Source organism: Arachis ipaensis, chromosome B1, assembly GCF_059453495.1.
Source record: "Arachis ipaensis isolate K30076 ecotype BB chromosome B1, ASM5945349v1, whole genome shotgun sequence".
In the NCBI taxonomy this organism is placed as follows: Eukaryota; Viridiplantae; Streptophyta; class Magnoliopsida; order Fabales; family Fabaceae; genus Arachis; species Arachis ipaensis.
This window is the reverse complement of record NC_142436.1, coordinates 139641638-139664446: the sequence shown is the minus strand read 5'-3', so window position 1 is coordinate 139664446 and position 22809 is coordinate 139641638. Positions and strand designations below refer to the sequence as shown.

The 22809-nt window shown below is 35.9% G+C and overlaps 1 protein-coding gene across 1 annotated transcript; it reads left to right on the top strand.

The window, feature by feature from the left end:
- Nucleotides 1–8587: 8587 nt before the first annotated feature.
- Nucleotides 8588–8953, top strand: LOC107619711 (cysteine proteinase inhibitor 1-like). Its single transcript, XM_016322009.3, has one exon. It carries the CDS (start codon nucleotides 8588–8590, stop codon nucleotides 8951–8953), a length of 366 nt encoding a protein of 121 aa, XP_016177495.1.
- The last annotated feature ends 13856 nt before the right edge of the window (nucleotides 8954–22809 follow it).

Here is a 22809-nt window from a genome sequence, read left to right as displayed (position 1 = left end):
TTTTTTTTCATTTTCTTCTTTTAATCTTAAATATTTTAATTTTAAATTTTAGATTTTTATTCATTATTTACTTTTTAATTTTAATATAAAATCTAATATTTCTATTAAGATGAAAGTATTATTTTTGTCTCTAATATTTGGGTCAAATTTTAATTTGGTCTCTAACATTTTAAACGTACTATTTCAATCCTAAAAATTTTTAAACGTTCTATTTCAATTCTAAAAAAATTTTAATTGGGTTCAATATTGTCCTATCATTAAATTTGATACAAACAATTCACATATTGAAGAGCCACTAACATTCAATTTTAGTATGTAAGTAAAATCAATCCGCCAACGATCACTGATATAAAAGTTTTTCCTTTGATTTTGAAGTGTTGATGATTGATTGTTAGGATTTGGAATTTTGTATAAAAAGAAAATTGAACAGAAGAAGTGTTACAAAAAGATTTTGGTTATATTTTTCTAACATATAGAAAAAGATATAACTTAACTAGTAACGTTATTAACGCTTATGTCACTCATTCCTTTAATTATTAGTGTCAAATTTAACGGTAGAACCACATTAAACCTGTTTGAAAATTTGTGAGACAGAAATAGAATGTTTGAAATGTTAGGGATCAAATTAGAATTTGATGTTAGGACCAAAATAGTATTTTACCTTTCTATTAATATTTTCTTGCAATTTATTGTTCAATAGTTATATGTCTGACGGAGGAAAATCATTGGTCTAGAATTTCTCAATAAAATCGTGTTGCAAGTATAGTTCTAAACTGACAAATAATCTTCGGTCAACGTTTGATTTGTTTGTCACAATGCAAACCAATAAAAATAACCGAAGTATTTAAACTTCGGGTCGTCTCTCAAAGGAATTACAGGAAAAGTGTGTTTATTATTGGTTATGGGTTGTATATTTTTGGGTTTTTTAATGATGAACAAAGAATGTAAATAACAAGAAAATAAACTAACAACTAAGAAAAGTCTTAGCAAAGGTTGAGAATTGGAATTCCTATCCTCATTATCATCGTCAATTGTGATGGTAATTGCTTTTTGCTCTCACTTAGTTAACCTCTAACAATTGAAGGAAAGTCAAGTGAGTAAAATCAATTTGAGTTCACAAGTCCTAATCAAAGACTAGATTTAGTGAAACTCAAGCCAACTAGCAACTTTCAATCACCAATCAACAAGAGACTTTGACAATTCAAGAGTTTCCAGATTACTCAATCCAAACCAAGAACACAAAAATCTAATTTAAAATCCAACCAAACATTTTATCAAACACTTGGAAGGCACAAAATAAAAACATAGAAAATTAACACGAAAGAGTAAAATCTAAAACTAACAATTGCAAGAGATCGAGCAATAACAACAAATTAAAGAAAGCGACAATAATCATAAAATACCTCAAAGTGCATTAAAAGAAAATTGGAATCAACAAGGAGTTTATGAACAATAAAGCAACAAAGTAAAGGAAACAACATATAAAACTAAGAAAGCAAAGAGGTAATAACGAGAAATTAAAAGAAGAAATTAGGAATTGAAAATAAAAGAAGAAACCATAAAACCTAGAGAGAGGAGAGAGCTTCTCTCTCTAGAATTATTGTACATCTAACTAAAACTAAAATGTGTGAAAAATGAATGACCGAATGAATGTCCCAGCTCCATCCCCAACCTCTTATCTTTATTTTTGGGCTTGAAACTGGGCCAAAAGCAGCCTAGAAATCGCCCCCAACGTTTTCACTTTAGTGAGACACGTGCCGCCTTGTCACGCGTACGCGTCAACCACGTGTACGCGTCGTTGAACTTTGCACCTGGCCATGCGTACACATCAGTCACGCGTACGCATTAGTGGACGAAGCTCATGGTCATGCGCACGCATCAGCCACGCGTACGCGTCGGTACCAGCATCTTAACTCTTTAATTCTTTGTGCTCCTTCCACTTTTGCATGCTCCCTTTCCATCCTCTAAGCCATTCCTGCCCTATAAACTCTGAGATCACTTAACACACGAATCACGGCATCAAATGGTAATAAGAGAGGATTAAAATTAACATTTTTAAGGCCTAGGAAGCATAATTTCAATCATAGCTCAAAATTAAGAAGGAATCTTAAAAACATGCAATTTATATGAATAAGTGTGAGAATATTTGACAAAATCCACTCAATTCAATACAAAATAAGTCATAAAATAGTGGTTCATCAATGTCTACTGTTAATTATATGATCATGAATATTTTTTCAATTTATTAAAAAAAATACAATTTTGTTCTTTCCTTTTTATTTTACTTATTTCTATATTTCATAACTTATTTATCATAAAAAAATCATATATACTAGAAGGTAATATCATTTTTTTACCTATTGCTCTTTCATTCAGTAATATTTTTGTCTTCTATGATGCATTATTTTTACTCTTTTGATTTTAGTATAAACTATAAAATATTATTATTCGTTATTGTACTCGATCTCTTTTATTCTTTTTGTAAAATCCGGTCAAATCGTAATTAATTAAATAATAAATTAAATAGGAGCGAATATGGTTAGAAAATTTATCAATCAAAATTTGATAATTTAAATATGATATTTGGACTCAGTGAATTTTTCTGAGTCGAAAAACATAGTTTTTTGAATAAAAATGCGCACTGAAAATTTGATCGGCAATACCGACTGAGATCTGTCTGGTACTGCAGTTGAGAAAATTAATTATAAGTGACTAAGGTTAAGAAATTAGGATTTGTAATTAGGGAAGGTAGAAATATTTAAAATGCGATTTAAAGCGCTAATCTTAAAGGTTTTGGCCCAAAATTAGGCCAATGGACTAAACCAAATGAATTGGGCCCAAGTGGACCCAAGCCCAGCATATATAAGCCTTAATTTAAGGCCATTCAGCAGCCACAACTCCCATTTAGTGGGTGAGGACTGAAATTGAGAGAAGAGAGAAGAGAGGAGAAAACCTAATCCTAGTTCCAACTTCAAATCACCATAACTTAGCTACGGAACTCCGATTGACGAGCCGTTTGTGGTCACGCATCGCTCTTCTCCTCCTCTTCGAGTCTATCTAAGTTTTGTGGTGAGTATTTAATTCTCCTCTACCCAATTCTGTTTTTTTCCTTGTATTTTGAATTTAGTTTGGGTTTTGAGGAAATCTTGTGATTTTGGTTGTTTAGGGGTGCTCTAGTATTAGCCATTGGTGATATTCATCACAAAATTTCATAGGTTAAGGTAAGGAACCCTCCAACCCTTGTAATTTATCATTTTTATGAACCCTAGGTTAATGTATATATGTGAAATTGGTTATGTTAGTGTATTTGGTGATTTTGGTGCACAATTGGGAGGTTGGTGTTGCTTGAGGAGCTTTGGTGAAGCTTGGAGCTAAGGGTTGGTGGAGACTCTCAAGAAGAAGCTCAATTATTTTGGCTACAAGAGGTATGATTTAAGTTTCATTTAAGTACCGTGTGGTGTAATGAGAATTCCTAGGCTAGATGCCCCTAGGATTATTGTGTAAATAGTTGGTACGAATATGCATAGTTGATATGTAATGTAAATTAATGATTGGGTTGAGAATTGTGTGAATTTGTATGTTTGGTGTGTTGAGGATTTGATGAATTGGATAATGAATATTGGTTTGTAGAATATGCATTTAAATTGTGAATTTGGGTCGGAGGCCGTGAACCTTGGGCCAGAGGCCTAAAAGAGGTAAGGAAGGTAATTGATGTGTGTATTGTGTGATGATATAAGAGATTGGATGAATTTTAGATATTGAATGTGTGAATAATTGGTTTGATTATTAAATAATAAGGTTTGAGGAATTGAGGTGTGAAATTTGATAGTTTTGGGTGAAATTGTGTAGATGAGGTGGGTTTGGTTTTGGTTGAGTGTAATTATGTGAATGTGGTTGGGTTGTGGTCATTTGAATGAGTGAAGATGAATTTGGCTTGTGAACATTGGAAAAATTGGTGATTTCTATTTTTGGGTAAAAACTGATTTTTGACCAACTTTTGCGGTCCGTAACTCGGTCCACGGAGTTTGGAATTCTTCAAAATTGGATGTTTTTGAAAGTTTATTCAACGATCTTTCCAACGGTTCAGAAATGGTTAAAAAAAATTTTGTAGAAGAAGTTATGTGTATTGGAAGTTTGGGGTATGAAAATGTAATTCTGCAGCTTTTTAACTTAGTAAAATTTTTAGTAAAAAGTACTCCGACGTGCACGCATGGTCGACGCACATGCGTCACTCACTATTTTCACCCTCTCACGCGTGCGCCTGGCCGACGTGTACGCGTCAATGTATTGATGCAAGTTCCCAATAGAAATTCCAGAGAGTTGTGCTGGTATGTTGTTGGTTTTGTGTGAGGAGCACAAAACGCACCCACGCGTACGCGTCGCGCTACCTTTCTACTTCCCATGCGTGCGCATGGACGATGCGCATGCGTCACTATAACTTTTCTGCTTTCCACGAGTGCGCATGGGCGACGCGCACCCGTGACCCTGTTTTCACCCCAAAGCTGATTTTGAGTTTTCAAGCCAAATTTCAGACTTCTAAATTTCCATTCTCACCCTTTATGTCCTAAATACTTATAGTATGCCTAGCGATGGGAAGAGGCTAGGAGATGTGCTAACTTGTGGACGAAGTAAGGGGAGAATTAATGATGAATTATGATTAATGATGACTGTATGGGTTGCTGAGGGTGATGATGGAAGTGCGGTGTATGCCGTGAGCCAAAGGGCTGTATTTGATAATGATTATTGGCTGGTTATGGGTTATGCCATCAGCCGGATGGCTATGATAAATATTGATTTATGGCTGGAAATGAAAATATGGCTTTAAATGATTGTTTTATATTGAGCTCTCTTTCTCGGAAGTGCAACACCAGAGAGATGAAGGAAGGTGAGGATCCCCTTCTTTGTTCCTCCTGGTATTGTAAAATTGCCCCCAGAGAGATGGTGGGAGGTTAGGATCCCCTCCTTAGTTCCTCCTGGGCATATGAGAACGTACCTCCTGGGTAGATGCAAGGGTTGTGGTTGCGTCCCACTTTCTCCAGGTTGGTTAGTATAGAGGCTCCCCGGATGGACGCAAGGGTTGTGGTTTCGTCCCACTTGCCCCGAGTTATGATGAGTGATATATAAAATGTGCAATCATGTGATGTATAAATGACGATATGGTCATGATGAATTATTATGGAATGTTATGAATGAATGTGAAACGATTATTTGAGATACGAGTTTCCCTGGATGAAAGCAATGACTAGCCACCACGTGCTCCAGGTTGAGACTCGATACTCTGCTGACCCTATGTCGTAAGTGTGGCCAGACACTGTGAAAGTTTCGAATGAGCTCGTCCCGTGGATAAACATCAGTGTGGTTGTTGTATGATTATGATTATGATCATGTTTATGATTGAGAATAACTCGAGTTAGGGATGCACGACAGAGGGACAGTCCAATGGTTAGCTACTAGGACTTGTCGGGTTGGCTTTATAACCGACAGATGAGACTCGTCAGCCATAGGACAGGCATGCATCATTGCATATGTTTGAATTGTTTGAGTTTGCCTATTTATTTTGGATTGCTATATCATATATGCTATATCACCTGATTATGTGCTACTTGTTCTACTTGTACTTTAATTGTGTATTACTTGCCTGTATTGCTTGTGTTTGTACAACTGAGAGGTCCCTCATGCTGGTGTCAGTGGATGCTAAGGGCTGTTTTTGATTAGATGAGTTGATGACGTAATTGAATAATGATGATGATTATTGAATGAGATAATTTGAGCTCACTGGGTAGACGCAATGAAGTGATTTCACTTGCTCCAGGTGAGGATATGATGTATTAATATAGGATTGCTGAGACAGAATAACTGGTGATGGTTTTGTTTATGACTCTGATTCTGATTCGTTGGAAAGTTAGAGAGAGTTGAGAAGCATGAAAAATAAGAATTAGACTTAGCATTCCCTTATGACAGTTGCCTATTTATGGATTAGCGAGAACATAGGGTAAATATTTGGTGAAAGGAAGTTTAGGATGCTTAGCGAGTTTTTATTACAATGCATTGTATTTATTTGGCACTTTTATCGTACTGGGAACCCATGGGTCGGGGGTTCTCATTCCGTATATATCTCTTGTTTTTCAGATACAGGTCCAGGTGCTCAGAAGTGAGCTGTGGTTCATCTGAGAGATGGCGAAGATCTTTATATTCTCTACTTTATATTTTGTTTAGAATCTCTCTACCTTTATTTTGAAAAAGCTTATATTATGTATTGAACTCTTTTGAACGTGCCTATAGATGCTCTCATGTTTATTTTGGGAGAGATTAGGAGATACTGTTGTCAACTACTTTCATACTGTACTCTAGCCGGCCTAAACTTCGCAGGTCGCGACTAGTGGCTATTTACTTATGTTATATATCTATATACTATCCTTCTCTTACTCTCCTTTATGCATTCATCTGTATATCGCTTTCGACTTCACGTTTTATCTTTTAAGTTGTCGATTTCGTGAGTGATACGACTTCGCGATTTTATTTTTATTCTTTTCATGCTTCTCGATTAATATCCTTTCAATTATACTTATATTTATATATTAAAAATTCACTTGAGAGTCGTACCACCGTAATATCATTGACTTATGATTCGAGCATAAGGATTTGAATATTAGGATGTTACACTTTTTATTTTGTTCGTATTTAAATATTTATAATTTTTATTATAAATTTTATCATTTTTATCTCATATAAATTAATTTATCATAATTCTTAACATATTGAGTCTTTTCAATGTTTAAATTATATTATTTACGTGTTTAATTTTGTTTCTAATTTAAAAAATTAAATGATAAAATAATATCGATGAAGGTTATTGTGTGTCTTCTTCTTTACTTTTTTAGCTTATTACCTCTCTTTTGTAAGAAAATACAAAATATTGTAAATTACACTTTGGACCTATAAGTCTTATCTTTATAAAAGTTAATACATATATGATTTATAGTAATCTCATTTATTATTAATAATTTTTATTTAAATTTTTTTATAAAGTCTACTTTTTCATGAAGATGGAATCATGTCAAAATTTTATTCTAAATATTCAAAACAGTGTATATTCATGGACAAAGTTGAATTTTTTAAGTATAATTTAAATATTTTATTTGAAATTTAAACTATTTAATATTATTAATGAGTAATTATTCTATTTTAAAAATACATATAATTTTACTCATTATTTTATATGTTTTAATATTAAAAACTGTTAAACTTTAGATTTAATTATTATTTTGTAAAATTTTATAGTAACAATTATTTTATTGTTTATGTTTAAAGAATAAAAAAATACTTTTTGAGGGTATTTTTTAAAGTTAATTTTTAAAGATGATTTTATAAAAATTATAGTATTTATGTTTTATAAATTAAATTAAAAATAATTTTTAATAAGTACAAGTATAAATAATTGTTTTTATTAAAATAATTTTTAAAATAAAAACATAAATGGATATAAATATAAAAGTAAAGTTTGATATTTATTAATGTAAGATTATATTAGATTTTTTAATTTTGATAAATATAAATCAGTTCTAAAAATTATAATTACAAACAAATACATGATTTTTTTTTAATTTATCAAACACAATACAAAATTTTGTAATTTTTAAAGATAATAATTTTGAATGCAAAGTAATTACTAATAAAAAAATACTATTTATATACTAACTATTCTTATCTTAATACTTATAAAAAAATACCGTTATTACAAAATTAATTGTGTATTTAATTATTTTTTAGTTAATAAAATAAAAAATTCGTATATATTTGTTCAGAAAAAAAAAAACTCATTAAAGTAGTGTTTATTATCAAAAAACGGACTCATAGTGGCATTCATTACGTACTAGCCAATAAGCGTTTTCAGTCAACAAGTAATTATTATAAAGATAATTAATATTTATGATGCACTATCTTGCTTACTTAAATGATAATTAATACACATAAATGATCATTAATATTTATAATAGCCAAATAAGGACTAAAATCATAAAAAAACTGACGGTAACATTATTGAATTTCTCATTAAATAATTAAAGATTTTGTTATGTGGATAATGATTTTTGTAAATAATAGGTTCTAGAACTGATTGGATAAAGTAAAAAAATACTCCACTTTTAAATTACTTCTTAAATTTTAACATTAGAATAATCATCTGCACACCTAATGAATTAAATATTCAGTGATTATTAACTATGCATAAGTAAATCGAATTAAAAGAAATAATCATCCAATTAAAAATAATGAACATAATTAATCATCTACATACTTATTGAATTGAACATCCAATATATCTATTATTCACATTGCTTAATATTATCATGGTCTATCTATATTTTTTCAATAATTAATTATTTATAATGCACTATCTTATTTAAATTTGACCACCAAATCTTCTGCGTGTACTATTACGATGTAAATCTCTGTAATTCTTCAGCTATAAAATGGAAGTTGATATTACAATAAAATATACAATTCACAAGTTCACGAGTCACAGTCTGAAACCTTTTGACGAGGAAAAAAAAAAGGTCGACGGTTACATTCTACCGATTTCAATACAATGAGACGTGAATACTATGTTTTTTGCCTCCTCTTTGCTCTCTTCATTACTGCCACCATGGCTTCCCATAAGGAAGCTTCAGGAGGACTAATCGCCGATGGTTTGAACCCAATAAAAAATCTCAACGACCCTCACGTGGTAGATATCGCTCAATTTGCTGTGACAGAGCATAATAAGCAATCTGCTGCCCATCTCAAGTTGGTGAAGATCAACAACGGCTACACACAGGTGGTGTCTGGCGGCATAAACTACAGCCTCCTCCTGTCGACATTCGGTGGCCTCAGTAGTAGGTACGAGGCCATTGTGTTTGAGAATAATTCTCAGAACTCAAGGAAGCTCATTTCCTTCCGCCCTCTTCATGATTGATGCTTGATGCATGTATCTCTTACTATATTATTATTCTATATAATTATATCCTCATTATGTAAAGATAGTATATACTAAAATTTCATACTATGATTATGATTACGATTATGCTTTCTTTCAATATATTATTGTTATTATATTATGTTAATAATTCAGTGATTCACACACTGTCCTAGTGTCCTCCATAAATTAAAAATAAAAACTTAATTGCCTTAGTGAAAAAATCGATTCTGTCGGTTGTATATTAACTTTTTTTTTCTAAAAAAAAGTGAATGCATGTGTGAATGCATTTAATAATTTTTAATTAGTCTTGTTGTTTTTTGTTTCTTATTGGATGAATTTTTAAGATTAATTAAATTAAGATTAATTTTTTGTGTGACTAAAATTAAGATTAATTTATGATAAAATAATACAATTTAGCTAATAATAATATTTAGTTTATTATTTTTTTATACACAATTATCTAATACGGTTTGAGAGAGAGAGAGAGAGAGATCAGTCTAGCATGCTTGTAATTTTGATGACTATGCCTGGCTATATATAGAATTTGCAAATCAAGAAGCAAGTGGCTTGGTATTGACATATATGAATGCAAGTTTAACTCTGTAATCGCTTCTTAATTTGATTTAGGTAATAATTTTTATATAGAGTCCTATTATGTATTTAAAAAATCAATTAATCAATTAATTATACAACGTGAGTCTAAATCACGCTTTTTTTTTTTCGCGTTCCCTCCTTTTCTTTGTATATTTTTACTTTATTGTCGTTCTTGTTGTTTAAGGGAGTCCACGGTTACTCCTCCATCACTCATGTCTACGACGCCATTGTATGGGAGAAACCTTAGCAGAGGTTCAGGAGTCTCACTTCCTTAAGACTTGTTCATGTTTAATGCTTGATGCATGCCTCATGGATTTGGTATGTGTTACCTATTGTTATTAATATGATAAAAAATGTTATTGACACTAAAATTAGTTATTAAAATCAGTTACTAATATATTTATGTATAATTTAATTTTAATATGTATTTTATACTATTGACTGATTTTAGTATACACATAACATAATCCTTCTACTTATACTAATGGTTATCCTCTTCCAATAAAGTTTATGCTCTCGATGTGAGAGTAAGTAAACAAATTGAAAGTTGTTTTGGATAAGAATAGCGTAGCAAGAATACAAAACGGCTAAACCATTAAGACTAATAAAATTAAGTAACTCACGAAACTGTCAAACACATATATTAAAGACAGTAAATATTTAATAACCGTTATATCAGAGAGATGTAATAAAAGGAAAAAGGAAAACTCAGCAGGTAATGAACAGTTTACTCTATCACTTACTACTAACTTAGTAGGTTGCCCTCCCGGTTTTGACATCTCACAAGCTCGTAACCAAGGTTTTAAAAACCGAATCACTCATTGAACTACTTTGATTATTGATTCATCAGTTTATTGGTTTAACTGGTTTAACTTTAATTAGTCTAATTGAAAAAATAAATTTATAATAAAATAATAAATAAATTATTAATAAATTCTTTAAAACATAATTATAATCTAATATAAATTTTAAAATATTTTTTAAATTCAAAACATTACATCAACTAAAATTTAATATAACCTTTGATCTTATTAATTATTAACAATTTATTACTTATTAGTCATTATATCACTATTGAACTCATTAATATCGTTACAAGAAATAGAAAAAAATCATTGAATTAACCAAACCAAATATAAATATTCGATCATCTACAAATAAAAGCTTATGCTTTGACATAATTTTAACAAAGATTAGCAATATTTTCAGCAAACAGTATACTTATCACAATTTTAACAAGATTTTAGCATAATTTTAACGAAGATTAACAAATTTTTAATAGAGATTAACAAAGATTAACAATTTTTTTTAGCATAGCACAAAAAAGCAACAAAACAGAGTATACACATCAATAGTGAGTAGAATTAAAATTAATCATTCAACAATTCAATCTGAATAGTACTAGCAGTAGTAGAATAGTAAACCAAAGAACAAAGAACCAATGTTCAAGAACCTTCAGCTATTTCGTTCAATGTTTAACTTTGTTCCATGTTTATTGTGGTACCAGAACCAACAATGGGACGATGCTGTAACAGTGCGAAACAACAATTGAAACAAGAACAATTGAAAACAAGAACTGTAACAACATACTAATAATTAAAACAGCAATTGAAACTTTAAAATACAATAAACCAACAATCAAATAACAACTTTAAAATACAACAAACTAACAAAAGAACAAAAACTGTAACAAATCATTAAAATTTAAGACAACAATTGTAACACCCTAATATTCAAATCTTTATGCTCGAGTCATAAGTCAATGATATTACGGTGGTACGACTCTCAGGTGGATTTTTAATAAATAAATACAGGTAATTTCGAAAGGAGTATTAATCGAGAAGCCTGAAAAGAGTAGAAATAAAATCGCGAAGACGTATCTCTCACGTTTTGACAACAAAAGATAAACCGTGAAGCCGAAAACAATATACGGACAAGGCGTAGAGGAGATTAAGAGATAGATAACAGATAGATATATATAACATAAGTAAATAGCTACTAGTCGCGACCCGCGAAGTTTAGGTCGGCTAGAGTACATTATGAAATTAGTTGACAACAGTATATCCTAATCTCTCCCGAAGGAAACATGAGAACCTCTATAGGCAAATTCAAAGAGTTCAATACATAATATAAACTTTCCAAAACAAAGGTGGAGAGATTCTAATCAAAACACAAAGTAGAGGAAATAAAGATCTTCGCCGTCTCTCAGACGACCCACAACTCACTTCTGAGCACCTGGACCTGTATCTGAAAAATAAGAGATATATACGGAATGAGAACCCCGGGCCCATGGGTTCCCAGTACGGTAAAAGTGCCAAATAAATTCAATGTACTGCAATAAAAACTCACTAAGCATCCTAAACTTCTTCACCAATTATTCATCCTAGGTTCTCGCTAATCCATGAATAGGCAACTATCATAAGGGAGTGCTAAATTTAATTCATGTTTCACATGTTTCCCAACTCACTGACTCTTCCATGAATCAGACTCAGAATCATAAGCAAAACCATCACCAGTTGTTCTGCCTCAGCAGTTCTATATCAATACATCATCATGCAATCGCATCATCAATTCATCCCATCAAGAACAGCCCTCACACCCACCGACACCAGCATGAGGGGCCTCTCAGTTGTACAAACACAAGCAATACAGGCAAGTAATACACAAATATGGTACAAGTAGAACAAGTAGCATATAGTCAGGTAACATGGCATATATGATGTAGAAATCCAAAACAAATGGCAAACCCAAACAATTCAAACATATGCAAATGATGAATGCCTGCCCTATGGCTGATGATATCATCTGTCGGTTATATAGCCAACCCGACATGTCCTGGTAGCTAACCATTGGACAGAAACACCCATTGCGGAGCAAGTAGGTTTGAGCTACAACCCCCTTGCTACTGCCCGCTCAACCCAGAGCCAGTGAAATAATCACTACTGCGGCTACTACCCAGGCGGGTGTCTAAAAGCTCAACCTGGAGCGAGTGGATTCACCACTACTGCCGCTACTACCCAGGCGTCGCAATCTCTGACCTGGAGCAAGTGGGATGAACCACAACCCTTGCTACTACCCAGGTATCTCAAGCATTGGCCCGGAGCAAGTGGGACGAACCACAACCATTGCTACTGCCCAGGCATCTCAAACATATATTCATTCAATCTCAATTCATATTATCAACATTCATTGTTACCAAATCTCAAACATTAACTTGGAGCAAGTGGGACGAACCACAACCCTTGCTACTACCCAAGTATCACAAATAAACATTTATTCATAATCACCCTTCATTATTATCAATCCTCAAACAATGACCCGGAGCAAGCGGGACGAACCACGACCCTTGCTACTACCCAGGTATCTCAAATACACATTTATTCAAAACCCCACGATTAAACTCGTTTATCATAATCCTCCTTTCCCGTCTCATACCCGGAGCAAGTGGACAACGCCACTGCCTACTACCCGGGGTCGCACATCACATTTCAATATTTTTTCATTATTATCCGTTTAACATATTCATTCATTAATCATATATGCATTTATACTCAGCCATAAACAATAATGGCTTTGCCGTAACCCGGTAATAACTCAGCCATCTGGCTCATGGTCCAATCAAGAACGGGCCATTTATCAATAAATATAGCCCTCCGGCTCATGGCATACACGGTACTTCCACCGTCATCCTCCATATCTCATATAATCATCTTTGATCATCATTGATCATAACTTTTCCCCTTGCTTCACTCGCAAGTTACCACATCCCCTAGCTCCTTTCTCATTGCTAGGCATATCATAATGATTTAATACATAAGGGGTGAGATCGGAGGCTTAGAAGTACGAGATTTGGCTTTAAAAACTCAAAAATCAACTTTGGCATGAAAACAGGATCACGCGTACGCGCACTCCACGCGCACGCGTGGATGGCCACAAAACTCATCGACGCGCAAGCGTCATACGCGTGGACGCGCAGGTTGAAAAATAGCCAAATGACGCGCAAGCGTCAGCCACGCGTACGCGTGGGTGCTCTTGCGCCCCAGGCACAAAACTGGCACAACTCTGGCACAACTCTCGGGAAAATAGCTGGGCATTTGGTGCAGCACATCGACGCGCCCGCGCACACCACGCGCACGCGTGGATAGTGCCTTCTTGAAGAACGACGCGTACGCGCCAAGTGCGCCTACGCGTGGAGGGTCATTCTGCTAAAAATTTTCTAAGTTAAAAGCTGCAGAATTTACAGATTCAACCCCCAATCTTCCGACGGACATAACTTTCTCATTTTAAATCATTTTTCACCCGTTCTTCAAACGGCATGGACATCCCGGATCCAATTTCATTTCTAAACAGATTTGGCACAAAACAGAGATCCGTAGTCCAAGTTATGTCCCGTCAAAGTATGCCCAAAAACCATGTTTTCATACAAAACCACTAGGTGCCATTTTCAAAACAAGCCATTTTCAACTCTTTTCAAAATCAACCAAAACATGCCAATTTCAACCCTTTTTGAAATCAATCAAAATGTACCAAAATCCACATCAAGCCATCCTCAACTCACACATTGACACTTTACTAAAAATTCCCAAAACCACATCTAACCATTTTAACACTTCTCAATCAAATGGCTAAAGGACAAACACAATATCATGTCATACATCCTTCCTCATCCCAATTTCCAATAATACCATTTCCAATCAACCATCATTATACGTAATCAATATCATACTCACTATCACGTGATTTCACCCACAAATCAACCTTAATCATTCTCCAAGCATATATCACAACATACATATCTCTAATGCATCATCATACCATCAAGGCATCAATAATCATAATCACATATATGATCACATAATATATCTCAACTGAACCAAACATACCTCGTCTACATAATTTTACCCAAAATTACCAAATTCCACGCTTCAACTTCTCAAACCTTATTATTCAATAACCAACCTAATCATTCATATATTCATTATCTGAAATTCATCCAATCACTTGTGCCATCATACAATACACACATCGGCTTATCTTTCTTACCTCTTTCCGGCCTCCGGCCCAAAATTCACGGCCTCCGGCCCAATTTTCACAATTTAAATGCATAAACTACAAATCAATACTCATTACCTAGTACATCAAATTCTCAAATACACCAAGCATACAAGGTCACACAATTCTCAACCCAATCATTAATTCACATTACATATCAACTATGCATATTAGCACCAACCATTTACACAATCCAAACTTAATCCTAGGGGCATCTAGCCTAGGAATTCTCATCACAACACACGGTACTTAAATGAAACTTAAACCGTACCTCTTGTAGCCAAACCAATTGAGCCTCTTCTTTGGAATTCTTCACCAACCTTAGCTCCAAGCCTTACCAAAGCTCCTCAAGCAATACCAATCTCCCAATTGTGCACCAACATCACCAAATACACTAACATAACCAATGTCACATACATACATCAACCTAGGGCTCATAAAAATGACAAATCACAAGGGTTTGAGCACTTCTTACCTCAGCTCATATGAAGTAGGGATAGAACCTACTTAGAATCCATGTTGGAGTATCCCTAAACACCCAAAATCACAAGATTTCAACACTAACTACCCAGAAACGTGTAACAGTGGGGAATCTCGAAAACTGGGCAGAGATGAATGAAATACTCACCACCAAACTTATATAGAATTGTAGAGGATGAGAAGAGCAACGCGTGGCCGCAAACGGCTCGTCAATCGGAGCTCCGTAGCTCAAGTTATGGTGGTTTGAAGATCAAAGAGAGTTAGGTTTTCTCTCTTCTCTTCTCTCTTCTCAAATCAGCGCCCCAACCCTTCTTTTTAGGGTAAAATGAGCTGAAATGCTCACAACTAATGTTTATATATGTTGGGTCTTGGGCCCACTTAGGCCCAGTTCACTTATTTTTGCCCATTGGCCCAATTTTGGGCCAAAACCTTTAAGATTAGCGCTCTAAATCGCACTTTAAATATTTCTACCTTCCCTAATTATAATTCCTCATTTCTTAATCTTATTTACCCATAATCAATTTCCTCAGTTGTAGTACCAGACAGATCTCAGCCGGTACTGTCGGTCAAAATTCCACTGTGCACTTTTACGCAGAAAACTATATTTTCCGACTCGGAAAAATTCACTGAATCCAAATATCATATTTAAATTATCAAATTCCAATTGCCAAATCTTCCAACCATATTCGCTCCTATTTAACTTATTATTTACTAAATTTCGGTTAGACCGGGTATTACATTCTACCCGCCTAACAGAAATTTTCGCCCTCGAAAATTCCATCCATCACTATCCTCTCCCTCTGCCAAGCCAATTACCACTAATCACAGCTCAACTCCAAGCATAACCTCCAAACTTACATTCTTATTCTCAAACCTTCGAATTTCTACATGACTTGCTGTTATAAAGTCTCTGACTCATCAATCAAAAATCCCTTTCATTTCTAGAAAGCAAATGAGTTTGAAATAACAATTTAACAAAAATCATAAGAATCCGCTTTCTTTTAATAATCTATAAAAGCATTCGAGACACATCTATTTCGTTAAAGTTACTCATATAAAAAAAATTATCCTCAAAACCATAACCAGCACTCTTTCAAATTTTTTGGAGAAAAATTTTCAACAGTACCTCCCCAAAAATTGGAGTTTACCACCCGTCACGGGCTCCCTCAAACCAATCTCAGTACTGCATCTGTATTTCAATTTAGTGGCTTTCACATTCGTCTTTCAAAACCAATCATTATAAATCTCAATCTAATTCCAAGGTCACTATGACCAAACATCATGGTACTCATCTCTCAAACACGACAACTCGCACTCTCTCATCATCTAAATCCAATTATGCATCAATGATAATTTCCTCATCCGTTTCAGAACCATCAAGGCTCACAGCCGCAATTAATTCCAATTACCTAGAATCATTATCTGCATAAGCTCACTAAACTTTTAAGTACTCAAAGCATAAAGCATTTCCAATCATGCTCTACTTTTCCTTATTATTACCATACTATGCTAACGCTTTAGCAAGCTTCCGCTATGCCACCTTGATTTCTCGTCAAGTATTAGTTCCATCACTTATTTCCTCAAGTACTAAACCACCACTTAACTTGACCGAAAATTCGAATTAACGTTTCCAAATCCATCATTTAGGACCATCCCTTATCTATTTAAATCAAAGGAACTAAAAGTCACGAGTTCAATCCATTTCACCAAAAATCCAGAAATCAACCAACTACATAACAAACACAACACATCATTCTCAACAGAAAGTCATTTACATCACAGGCATTTATCCATTTGTATTAAGGCAATTACCTCAATCTTACTGTCGCAATCGGCCCGCATCCTGACTCTCTCCTTGTTGGCAATTTCTTAATACATGCCCTGGTAACCCGCACTTGTAACATACACCTAACCCCAATCGGCACGGCCTATTTGGGTGATGACTTCCACATCTCTGACAGCTTGAAACATCAGAAGCAGCCGCTGCCCGTTTTCCCTTACCATTCCTTTGGGACTCCTTACTCGTCGCAAAGTTATTCTGTCCTTGGGGAAAGTGTTGTACGTATCCTCTCTCCTTAAACTCTCGACCCCTTGGTGCGAATCCTTGGTTGTGCTCTCTATGACTTCCCTTCTCTGCAACCCTCCTTTTCACACACTCTTCAGCAATTCTGCTCTTATTCACTAACTCTAAAAAAGTTCAGATCTCCATTGGTCCCACTGAACTTAAGATGTCGCTCCGGAGCCCTCCTTCATACTTAATGCATTTCCATTCCTCGAAGTCTCCCGGAGCTCCTTGACACATGCGGGAAAACCTGAATAGCTCCTCAAATTTGTCTGTATACTTAGATATGGACATAGCACCTTGCTTTAGCTGCAGTAACTCCAATTCCTTGGCTGTCCTGGTGGAATTCGGAAAGTACTTCTTATAGAATTCCACCTGGAAGGCATCCCAAGTGATATGATCATTCCCCTATTGCAGGAGACGTCGAGCCCCTTGCCACCAATGCGATGCTTCCCCCGTGAGTAGATAGGTAGCGAATTCAACACGCTGCTCTTCAGGCACCAACTGCGCTTGCAGTGCTTGCTCCATGGCCTGAAACCAAGTATCAGCTTCGGTCGGATTGGTGGTTCCCTTGAACTTAGGTGGATTAACCTTTAAGAAGGTTGCCAGTGTCATCGGGCCCTAAGCTTCCCTTCCGCCATTGCCATTATTGTTCATCTGTTGCCCAAGAGCCTCCGTAGTGGCCTGCATAGCAGCAACCATATTCTCCAACGCCGCCAAAAGGTTTACCGGGTTATTCGGGTTGATTTCCGGTTCCTGCGTATTAGTACGATCTCTTCCACGTCCCCGACTGGGTCCACGAGGTGCCATCTGGTTCCTATACACACCAAACAATTGATATCAAGTTGATCAGTCTCAATATCAGAAGTATAGTGCTTCAAAGTACCAAAGGTACACTCATGGACTTCATGCTAGATGTATCGGTTAGATACCCTAACTAGCACAGGCACAGACTCAGAGTATGCATTGAAGCATAAGCAGTTCCATCCCTCAGGCTCACGAGGACGAACTGCTCTGATACCATAATGTAACACCCTAATATTCAAATCTTTATGCTCGAGTCATAAGTCAATGATATTACGGTGGTACGACTCTCAGGTGGATTTTTAATAAATAAATACAGGTAATTTCGAAAGGAGTATTAATCGAGAAGCCTGAAAAGAGTAGAAATAAAATCGCGAAGACGTATCTCTCACGTTTTGACAACAAAAGATAAACCGTGAAGCCGAAAACAATATACGGACAAGGCGTAGAGGAGATTAAGAGATAGATAACAGATAGATATATATAACATAAGTAAATAGCTACTAGTCGCGACCCGCGAAGTTTAGGTCGGCTAGAGTACATTATGAAATTAGTTGACAACAGTATATCCTAATCTCTCCCGAAGGAAACATGAGAACCTCTATAGGCAAATTCAAAGAGTTCAATACATAATATAAACTTTCCAAAACAAAGGTGGAGAGATTCTAATCAAAACACAAAGTAGAGGAAATAAAGATCTTCGCCGTCTCTCAGACGACCCACAACTCACTTCTGAGCACCTGGACCTGTATCTGAAAAATAAGAGATATATACGGAATGAGAACCCCGGGCCCATGGGTTCCCAGTACGGTAAAAGTGCCAAATAAATTCAATGTACTGCAATAAAAACTCACTAAGCATCCTAAACTTCTTCACCAATTATTCATCCTAGGTTCTCGCTAATCCATGAATAGGCAACTATCATAAGGGAGTGCTAAATTTAATTCATGTTTCACATGTTTCCCAACTCACTGACTCTTCCATGAATCAGACTCAGAATCATAAGCAAAACCATCACCAGTTGTTCTGCCTCAGCAGTTCTATATCAATACATCATCATGCAATCGCATCATCAATTCATCCCATCAAGAACAGCCCTCACACCCACCGACACCAGCATGAGGGGCCTCTCAGTTGTACAAACACAAGCAATACAGGCAAGTAATACACAAATATGGTACAAGTAGAACAAGTAGCATATAGTCAGGTAACATGGCATATATGATGTAGAAATCCAAAACAAATGGCAAACCCAAACAATTCAAACATATGCAAATGATGAATGCCTGCCCTATGGCTGATGATATCATCTGTCGGTTATATAGCCAACCCGACATGTCCTGGTAGCTAACCATTGGACAGAAACACCCATTGCGGAGCAAGTAGGTTTGAGCTACAACCCCCTTGCTACTGCCCGCTCAACCCAGAGCCAGTGAAATAATCACTACTGCGGCTACTACCCAGGCGGGTGTCTAAAAGCTCAACCTGGAGCGAGTGGATTCACCACTACTGCCGCTACTACCCAGGCGTCGCAATCTCTGACCTGGAGCAAGTGGGATGAACCACAACCCTTGCTACTACCCAGGTATCTCAAGCATTGGCCCGGAGCAAGTGGGACGAACCACAACCATTGCTACTGCCCAGGCATCTCAAACATATATTCATTCAATCTCAATTCATATTATCAACATTCATTGTTACCAAATCTCAAACATTAACTTGGAGCAAGTGGGACGAACCACAACCCTTGCTACTACCCAAGTATCACAAATAAACATTTATTCATAATCACCCTTCATTATTATCAATCCTCAAACAATGACCCGGAGCAAGCGGGACGAACCACGACCCTTGCTACTACCCAGGTATCTCAAATACACATTTATTCAAAACCCCACGATTAAACTCGTTTATCATAATCCTCCTTTCCCGTCTCATACCCGGAGCAAGTGGACAACGCCACTGCCTACTACCCGGGGTCGCACATCACATTTCAATATTTTTTCATTATTATCCGTTTAACATATTCATTCATTAATCATATATGCATTTATACTCAGCCATAAACAATAATGGCTTTGCCGTAACCCGGTAATAACTCAGCCATCTGGCTCATGGTCCAATCAAGAACGGGCCATTTATCAATAAATATAGCCCTCCGGCTCATGGCATACACGGTACTTCCACCGTCATCCTCCATATCTCATATAATCATCTTTGATCATCATTGATCATAACTTTTCCCCTTGCTTCACTCGCAAGTTACCACATCCCCTAGCTCCTTTCTCATTGCTAGGCATATCATAATGATTTAATACATAAGGGGTGAGATCGGAGGCTTAGAAGTACGAGATTTGGCTTTAAAAACTCAAAAATCAACTTTGGCATGAAAACAGGATCACGCGTACGCGCACTCCACGCGCACGCGTGGATGGCCACAAAACTCATCGACGCGCAAGCGTCATACGCGTGGACGCGCAGGTTGAAAAATAGCCAAATGACGCGCAAGCGTCAGCCACGCGTACGCGTGGGTGCTCTTGCGCCCCAGGCACAAAACTGGCACAACTCTGGCACAACTCTCGGGAAAATAGCTGGGCATTTGGTGCAGCACATCGACGCGCCCGCGCACACCACGCGCACGCGTGGATAGTGCCTTCTTGAAGAACGACGCGTACGCGCCAAGTGCGCCTACGCGTGGAGGGTCATTCTGCTAAAAATTTTCTAAGTTAAAAGCTGCAGAATTTACAGATTCAACCCCCAATCTTCCGACGGACATAACTTTCTCATTTTAAATCATTTTTCACCCGTTCTTCAAACGGCATGGACATCCCGGATCCAATTTCATTTCTAAACAGATTTGGCACAAAACAGAGATCCGTAGTCCAAGTTATGTCCCGTCAAAGTATGCCCAAAAACCATGTTTTCATACAAAACCACTAGGTGCCATTTTCAAAACAAGCCATTTTCAACTCTTTTCAAAATCAACCAAAACATGCCAATTTCAACCCTTTTTGAAATCAATCAAAATGTACCAAAATCCACATCAAGCCATCCTCAACTCACACATTGACACTTTACTAAAAATTCCCAAAACCACATCTAACCATTTTAACACTTCTCAATCAAATGGCTAAAGGACAAACACAATATCATGTCATACATCCTTCCTCATCCCAATTTCCAATAATACCATTTCCAATCAACCATCATTATACGTAATCAATATCATACTCACTATCACGTGATTTCACCCACAAATCAACCTTAATCATTCTCCAAGCATATATCACAACATACATATCTCTAATGCATCATCATACCATCAAGGCATCAATAATCATAATCACATATATGATCACATAATATATCTCAACTGAACCAAACATACCTCGTCTACATAATTTTACCCAAAATTACCAAATTCCACGCTTCAACTTCTCAAACCTTATTATTCAATAACCAACCTAATCATTCATATATTCATTATCTGAAATTCATCCAATCACTTGTGCCATCATACAATACACACATCGGCTTATCTTTCTTACCTCTTTCCGGCCTCCGGCCCAAAATTCACGGCCTCCGGCCCAATTTTCACAATTTAAATGCATAAACTACAAATCAATACTCATTACCTAGTACATCAAATTCTCAAATACACCAAGCATACAAGGTCACACAATTCTCAACCCAATCATTAATTCACATTACATATCAACTATGCATATTAGCACCAACCATTTACACAATCCAAACTTAATCCTAGGGGCATCTAGCCTAGGAATTCTCATCACAACACACGGTACTTAAATGAAACTTAAACCGTACCTCTTGTAGCCAAACCAATTGAGCCTCTTCTTTGGAATTCTTCACCAACCTTAGCTCCAAGCCTTACCAAAGCTCCTCAAGCAATACCAATCTCCCAATTGTGCACCAACATCACCAAATACACTAACATAACCAATGTCACATACATACATCAACCTAGGGCTCATAAAAATGACAAATCACAAGGGTTTGAGCACTTCTTACCTCAGCTCATATGAAGTAGGGATAGAACCTACTTAGAATCCATGTTGGAGTATCCCTAAACACCCAAAATCACAAGATTTCAACACTAACTACCCAGAAACGTGTAACAGTGGGGAATCTCGAAAACTGGGCAGAGATGAATGAAATACTCACCACCAAACTTATATAGAATTGTAGAGGATGAGAAGAGCAACGCGTGGCCGCAAACGGCTCGTCAATCGGAGCTCCGTAGCTCAAGTTATGGTGGTTTGAAGATCAAAGAGAGTTAGGTTTTCTCTCTTCTCTTCTCTCTTCTCAAATCAGCGCCCCAACCCTTCTTTTTAGGGTAAAATGAGCTGAAATGCTCACAACTAATGTTTATATATGTTGGGTCTTGGGCCCACTTAGGCCCAGTTCACTTATTTTTGCCCATTGGCCCAATTTTGGGCCAAAACCTTTAAGATTAGCGCTCTAAATCGCACTTTAAATATTTCTACCTTCCCTAATTATAATTCCTCATTTCTTAATCTTATTTACCCATAATCAATTTCCTCAGTTGTAGTACCAGACAGATCTCAGCCGGTACTGTCGGTCAAAATTCCACTGTGCACTTTTACGCAGAAAACTATATTTTCCGACTCGGAAAAATTCACTGAATCCAAATATCATATTTAAATTATCAAATTCCAATTGCCAAATCTTCCAACCATATTCGCTCCTATTTAACTTATTATTTACTAAATTTCGGTTAGACCGGGTATTACAACAATCAAATAAAATAATAACGGAATAATTAATAAAAAAAAGAACAAGAAAAAGAAAATGAAATCACCTTAGGTTGGTGCATGTT